This window comes from Pteropus vampyrus, unplaced genomic scaffold (genome assembly GCF_000151845.1).
Source record: "Pteropus vampyrus isolate Shadow unplaced genomic scaffold, Pvam_2.0 Scaffold299, whole genome shotgun sequence".
NCBI lineage: Eukaryota > Metazoa > Chordata > Mammalia > Chiroptera > Pteropodidae > Pteropus > Pteropus vampyrus.
The window spans coordinates 585,033-592,401 of NW_011889080.1; the positions used below are offsets into that span (position 1 = coordinate 585,033).

Sequence of the window (7,369 nt, forward strand, 5' to 3'; positions counted from 1 at the left end):
GCGTGCGGGCGCAGGCAGAAATCCCCGCATTGCGGAGCGTGGGGAAGCCCGCCCGCCCGCTGCTCCGCTCCTCTCCCTCCCGCCTGCCCGGCCCCCCCTCGAATCCTCATCTCACATCTGTTTGTTGTGAAACCCGAGCCGGCGCCCATGTGACTGGCTCCTCCCCCAGCCGCGCCAGCCCTGGGAGGCCACGCCCGTGGGGTTTTTCCAGGGTGATGACGAGCCGGATTTCGAGGCTGGCTCCCCCTTCTGGCTCAGGCCTCGGAGTCGGTTAGCTGCGAGCTCAGGGTCTTGGTGTTTGTGTTCGGTGCCAGTGCCAGTACCGTGTGGTGCTGGCGCCTGGGGTGTGCCTCCTAACGCCCGGGTGTTCCCCAGGCACGCGGGTGTACAGCCCGCCGGAGTGGATCCGCTGTCACCGCTACCACGGGCGGTCAGCCACCGTGTGGTCTCTGGGCGTGCTGCTCTATGACATGGTGTGCGGGGACATCCCCTTTGAGCAGGACGAGGAGATTCTGCGCGGCCGCCTTTTCTTCCGGAGGAGGGTTTCCCCAGGTGTGTGGGGGGCCTGGGCGGGGCCGGCGCAGGGTGACGGGATCCAAGGGCCGGCCCCCTCCTGATCCTCCATCCTCCCCTGCAGAGTGCCAGCAGCTCATTCAGTGGTGTCTCTCCCTGCGGCCGTCAGAGCGGCCCTCTCTGGACCAGATCTCCACTCATCCCTGGATGCTGGGGGCAGACGGGGTCACCCCACAGAGCTGTGACCTGCGGCTGTGCACCCTGGACACGGGTGATGGGTCCAGCACCACCTCCAGCAGCGAGAGCTTGTGAGGAGGGACCTGTACCTGGCTTCTGGGAGCCAGAGGGACCACCTGCCCCAGCCCAGCCCTTGGTGGGGCCATCCTGCCGGGGCATCTGCTCCTTGAGAGAGCAGTGACCTCTCATCCCTGGTGACCTTTGCCACCGGGCGTGTTTCCTTTGCTTCGAGTGCCTTTTCGAACGCTGCTCTCACGGGACTTGGTTTTCTCAAGCTCTGTCTGTCCAAAGACCTCTGGTCCAAGCAAGGTCTCGTCTGCCCTGGGCGGGTGCTTGACCCTGAGACTGTCCTTGTCCTGTGCTTCCGGGAGGCGGCCCTGCCGGTCCCCAGCGCCTCCCCGTCTGACCTGGTTGGACCAGGAGCACTCCCGTGTCCTGTGGCCTCATCTCACCAGGGCACAGGGCTCTCGTGCCCATCCCCTGCCCCACCCTCGTCCCTCGGTGTTCGTCGGGCATGTCTGTGCACAAGCAATGCAACGTCCAGGCCTCTGCCGCCCACGCTCGCCACGCTGCGCGTGTGTGCGTGCACCGTCTATTTATGGTGTGAACCCCCGCGGAGGGCTATTTATTGTTTAATTTATTTGTCAAGGTCCTTCCCAGCAGCCCTGCTCCTCCAGGCCCCCTGGGTATGGGGAGCAGGGAGGCTGTGTGTGGACCCCGGTCCTGCCCCGTCTGTGTCTGTGGAGGATGGATTTGTATAGGGGCTAACTTAAGGGGAGTGGGTGACGGCCACTTTGGGGCTCTGCGCCCCGGGGGCTGGGTTTTAAATTATTGATCTTGTACAGTCTGCTTGTTGGCTCTGGGGGGTGGGGCGGAGTCTCGAGCCTTTAATTTATTTCAGCAGCCGCGTGTCTGCGGTCCCGGTGTGCGGGCATCGGGGGCGGGGGCTTCTTTCAGTTCAAGAGCGAGATGTCTGGAGATCATATTTTTTTATACAGGTATTTCAATTAAATTGTTTTGTATATAACAGCTAACCTGTGTTTATTGGGCTCGGGGCTCTGGGGTGCAGGAAGGTTACGGGAGGAGGGGCCTGTGGGGTGTGGGTGACGACCTCCCCATTCCTGCGAAGTGGTGGCAGTGTGGTGGGGCGAGGCTCCCCCTCCCAGGCCAGCAGGGCCAGCATCAGCTCGTGGTGTCCTTGCCGCTGCATTCTGGCCCCGTTCACAGCTCAGGGAGTCGGCAGGCTGTGCCGTCAGGGGCCTCTGGGCGAGGGGTGGGGAGCCAGGTCCTGGGGAGCGGCACTCTGATGGTGGCCCCAGGTCGGGTGGTTCTCGAGGGGGCCCAGTCAGGGCAGGCAGAGCAGGGGTGCACGGTGGGGGGGGAGGCCCTAGAGGGTGAGGAGAAGCTTGTCAGGTGGAGGTGTGAGAGGCCATTCCAGGTGCAGAGGACGCGTGGGCCCGGGCTTGGCAGGTCCAGGGCCAGGTGTGGAGGCGGGGGCCAGGTGGCAGCACTACAGGCCAGCGGGGGAGGGTCTGGGCACGCCCTTCCCCCGCAGGGAGTCCCTGTGCTGGGGCTGTGGGACGCCCAGGCCTGCGAGGGAGCCATCTGGGTCCAGCAGGGCCCAGGCATGTGGCCCAGAGCCCCCAGAGGCCTTGTCCCTGTGTCCTGTGGCCCAGGTGCCTGGTCACATGGCCCATCTGCAGAGCAGGCAGACCCCTGCCTGCTCCACGTACCTGCTACAGGGTCCTTGGGACTGAAGAATTGGACAGTGGAGTGTCCTGAGGCCACAGGCAAGAGGCTGGGCAGGAAGTGGAGAGCATGAAGCAGGAGGCAGAAGCGGGCAGGCAGAGGGCCAGGTGGAACTCCCGGCTCTGGAGGGCGTCGGTGTTTGGGCCCGGCTCGGGGGACCTGGCGCGCCCCTCCTGACAGCTGCTGAGGGCCAGGAATCCCAGGGCCACCCGCTCAGTGAAGCCAGATGCTATGGAGCAGCGCCAAGCGGGTGTGGGGAGACCATCCGCCTGTCCCCACAGCTTGCCCGCTGCCGCTGGGGGCCTTCCCCTCGTGCTTGCCCTGCCCCTTCCCGGGACAGGGTCAGAGCCTGGTGATGGGAGAGGGCCCTAGGAAGGCCGAGCACAAGCATCGGGGCCCCTGTGCCCCACCCCAGTGACAGTCCCCGCATGTTACCACAATCCTGGCTCCCTCACTGTGAGCCCAGGGTGCTGGGCTGGTCTTAGGCACCTGCCGTTCACCCACCTCTTGGTCCTCCATGAGTCCATCCATCCATCCGTCTGTCCACCCATCCACACCCTGGACCATCCAGGAAGCACTCACTGAGCTTGTCCTTGTGCCAGGTCCCGAGTCAGCCCTGGGGAGTGCTGAGGTGCTCACACTTAGTCACCAAGTGCTGGAGCCCGGTGGGCAGGTTGAGGGTGCTCTGAGGAAGGCTTGTCCCCAGCCCAGGGTACGGGAGGCGGGGCCTATGTCCTGCCGGGAGGTGAGCAGAGCTGGCCCGGCCTGAGCAGCTTAAAGCCCTGTGGACGTTCTCTGTGCCCAGCTCTCTGTGGATAGGCAGGGCATGGGGAGGGGGGCAGCCACCCAGACAGGAGGCTGGAGAGGGGCGTGGAGGCCAGTATCTCCCCAAGTCCGTTCTGGAACAGAGGGTTCCGCCCCCTGGGGGCTTGGGAAATGCTGCCCCCCAGAGAGGTTGCCAGGTGAGTCAGAAGCTCTGTGGCCTTGGGACCCCTGTCCACTGTTGCCTGTGGAGGAGGGGCAGGTGCCGGCCACTTTGGCACTGGATGGACAGGCCGTAGGGGTGACCCCTGATGGATTTGAGGGGTGCGGAAGCCGAGGCCACAGGTGGCGAAGCCCAGGCCTGTATGCACCACAGCCAGTGGGGGCTGGACATGGGATGAGCCCCGTGGGAGGCCTGAGGCCTGGCAGGGGCTTGGGGGGCCAGGACCTGCCACCCGGTGTGGGACTGCGCTGGGCATGGGAAGGCCCGGGGGGAGGGTGAGCCCACTGCACAGAGCCCACCCTGCAGGCTGGCGGGACGAGGTGGGGGCGGTGGCCACCCCCACGCTCTCAGCCTGGCCCTGCGCCCCATCTTCACTGACCGCACAAGCCCTACGTGGGGCTGCTGGGCCCTGCTGTCTGCCGGTTCTGCACTGGGTGCTGTGTGCACCCCTGACCCAGCTCCACCGGCAGGGACTCTTGGTCGGATGCCCTTGGGGAAACTGAGGCCCAGAGAGGCAGGGACTTGTGCAGATGCCAGACCATGACCCACGTCCCCCACTGCTGTGCCCCACATCGGGGAGCTGGAGGGCCAGGCTGGAGACTCTTGGTGGCCGAGGCCCACAGGGTGGGATGGGTCCAGGCCGCACTCAGGACCCACAGGACAGGCTGAGGACAATGCACGCTGCGGAGGGGGCGCCTTCCTTGCCTCCGGGGTGTCTGCTGTGGGCACCGTCCTGGGTCCCAGAGACGAGGACAGCTGGAGGGACGGCCGGAGCCCTGCTGAGGAGCCCGACCCCCTGGGGAGCTGGCACGCAGGTGTCCCGTGGCCCGTTCTGGGTCTGCCTGCTGTTCAGCTCGGGGTGCGGGTGGGGACAAAGGAGGCAGGGCCCCTATTCCGTCTGGATGCCCCCACCCCTGCTTTCAGACACACACCGGGCACTCTGTCGGGATCTGAGTGGTGGACCCCGCTGTTCTGGCCTGTCCCTAGGGAGGAAGGCTGTCAGAGGCCAGTTCCTTGAGGCCCTGGTCCACACGGGGACCTCTCCCGGGTGCTCAGACCCTCCCCCCAGGCTGGGCCCCTCCAGGACCACGGGCCCTCTCCACGGGCACTCAGGGTCACTCAGGGTCACTGACCGTGTGTGCGTGTGCGTGTGAGTGTGCGTGCACACGTGCGTGTCTGTGGGGCCTGGGCGGACCAGCCTCTGACTCCCTGCCGTCCCATTCAGGGCCTAGAGATGGCAGAGGGCGAGGGGCTGGGGAGCTGCCACGCGCCCCTCACCCCTGAGCCATTGCGGCCCCCAGGGTTGTGCCCCCTGTGCTGGGCCTTGGGGGATCCCTCTGGCATAGGACCGGCTCTCATCAGAACCAGCCCTGGTGGGGGCTGCAAGAGGGAGCCCTTCTCCCCAGGACCCCTTGGGACCAGGACGGGGCCGTTTCCCTGGGCAGGAGTCTCAGCTGCCCAAGGCTGCACTGTTGGCCGTGTGGATAGCTTGGGGCTGGAGCAGAAGGGCACCCCGAAAGCCTGCCCCGCCCCCACTCCAGGCTGCTCGGCGCCCCACCCCCTGCCCCCACCCAGGAGGTTGCCCAGGCCCCAGCTCCGTGTGGCCCACTGGCCCCGACCGTCCCTGCCGGGCGAGCACGCCGTCTCCACTGATCTTTTCGTATCTTAGGCCAGTTGAATATCGGGGCTCCCGTAGAGCTGCCTCTCAAGTTCTGAACAGCATCTGTCTGTCGGGAGCTTTCCTTGGGGTTGCACAGAACCCAGAAATTATTGTGGAAAGAACTGGAATCCTGAGCACATTGCGGCCCTAGGCATCCTGCAGCCCCTGCTCACGTGTCCCCCCGACCCCACCCGCCCTTCCCACCAGGCTCCCGCGTCTCTGCTCTGGCCGCTGCCCTGCCAGAGCCTCGCCTCGTGTCACCCCGTCTGTGGTCTGCGCTTTGACCGGTGTGCTCACAGCCAGGCCCCCTGAGGGGTTTGGGTGCTGGCGGTGCATGCGAGGTGGCCTCCTCACCCAGTGGCCGAGGCTGACCCAGCTCTTCAGAAAGAGGCTGCGCCGTAGATCCGAAACTGACCGTCTGCAGCTGTCCAGGCCCCGTTAACTTTCCTTTCTCCGGTGCAGCCGACACAGCCCCCGAAACGAAACCTTGGTGTGCTTTCGGTGCCAAAGCTTCTCGGAAAAGGGAAGTGACCCCTGGTGGCACCCCAGGCGCCCCACCTGCCCCTCCAAACATCCAGACCCCAGCTGGCAGGGAGCCCTGTGCTAGCGAAAACAGCACGAAGAGGCAACACGCAGGGGACAGGCTGGGCAGCTCCTGAGTAGGCAGTGGACACCTGGCCAGCAGGGCTGAGGGGCCATCGCCTGCCCACTGTCCATCCCTGCTCCTGGTTGTGGCCAGGATGTGTGTGGGGGGAAATGGGGGGGTGGGGGGGTGAGGCCCAAGCCCACATGCAGGTTGGGGGTTCTCAGCGGGGCCCTCCCCTCTCTACGGGGGCCTCTGATGGGGCGTCTGAGCCTCCGGCACATGACTTCCAGGCAGCCTTGGCAAAGCCCCGAGCTTGGGTTACACAACTGCCCCCCCTGCCCCCCGGCTTCCCGGCAGTCAGGCCTAGCTGGACGGGGTGGGGGCAGGGCCTGGCCCTCCAGCACTGGTCACTGCAGGAAAGCTCTTCCCAAGGGGCCAGTCCCTGAGGCAGCAGGCTAGGGTGGGGCGGGGGTTCTGCTCTTAGATGAATGAGTAAGGGTCTTCTTTGGGGCGGACCACCTGTACTCAGCACTGAATGAGCCTGGCGGGCAGGGTCAGAGGCCCACCCTACGAGGAGAGAACCGGCGACCTGGGCGGGACCCATCTTCCAACGCGGGCCTGGGGGTGAGCTGGCTCTGCACAGGCTCTGGCCCCTCCTGTGTGCCCTCCGGCCGGCAGGCTCCCCGCCCTGACTGGAAGCTCAGGCCCCCCATGGGCATGGGACCCCAAAGTCACTGGCCCCGCCCACCCACAGGGAGGGCTGTTGCCCCGCCCCACAGGTGCTGCCCTGAGCTGACTCCCTTGGGCTCCCCACCCAGGAACACTGGGCTCAATGACCCACTGGCCACTCCAGCCATGGGCAGGGGGACAGAGAGGCGCTGGTTCCCGGGCTGTCAGGTCAGCTCAGCCTGTGGCCCACCAGCCTCCCCGTCCCCACCCCCTGGCCCACGTGCTCTGTCTGCCCAGCACCTGTGCCTGACTCCCGTGCCTGGCCGCTGCCGGCAGCCACTGCGCCCTAATGGCCAAATTAGTGGTGGGTCCAGCCCCAGCCTTGGGGCAGGCCAGGGCCACAGCTCCCACCCCGTGGTGCACGGAGGGCCCAGGCCTGCGTGGGCTGCTCTGGGGCAGGTGCAGGGCCCACCAGCCCGCCAGCCCCCCAGCTGTGGGGTCCAGGTGCAGTTCCCTCAGCTGACTCCCTCCTGGGTAAAATGGAGCTGAAGATGAGCAGTCCACGGGGCCTGGCACTCAGCAGGTGCGTACTGCCAGATGGGTGCCATGTTTCCCCTGGCCTCACCTGAGCAGGGGGCAAGGGTCACACGGAGGGGCAGAGCCTGGGGCAGGGTGGGGCTCAGCCCCCCACTGCCACCCTCGTGGATGCCACACCCCGGGCACTTCCCTGGGGTCCTCCTAGCAGTATCTGCCAGGAGCGGGACGCCCACCTCCCGGGCCCTGCTCGCTCCTGCACCCCACACACCCGCCATCCCGGCGTGCCCTCCAGGTGCGTGCCCACAGGGCCTGGTGTAGCCGCCAGTGACACAGTCAGACTCCTCCGCCTCCCCTCCCGCCTGGGCTGAGCAGCCACCCCCGCCTGCGCGCCCCGCCGCCTCCCTCTGGCTTTCTGGCCTTGGGGTGCTCTCAG

The 7,369-nt window shown here is 66.5% G+C and overlaps 1 protein-coding gene across 2 annotated transcripts in view; it reads left to right on the forward strand.

Annotated features, from left to right (window-relative positions):
• Positions 1–1,779, forward strand: part of PIM3 (Pim-3 proto-oncogene, serine/threonine kinase) — a 3,372-nt gene extending 1,593 nt beyond the window's left edge. Inside the window, exons 5-6 of one of the 2 annotated variants that reach the window (XM_011376433.1) lie at positions 376–552; positions 638–1,777. In XM_011376433.1, coding sequence (XP_011374735.1) covers positions 376–552; positions 638–825 — 365 coding nt within the window. In that variant the 3' untranslated portion in view covers positions 826–1,777. Of the gene's footprint in view, positions 1–375; positions 553–637 lie in introns of both variants that reach the window. The other variant, XM_011376434.2, reaches the window with a different exon arrangement.
• The last annotated feature ends 5,590 nt before the right edge of the window (positions 1,780–7,369 follow it).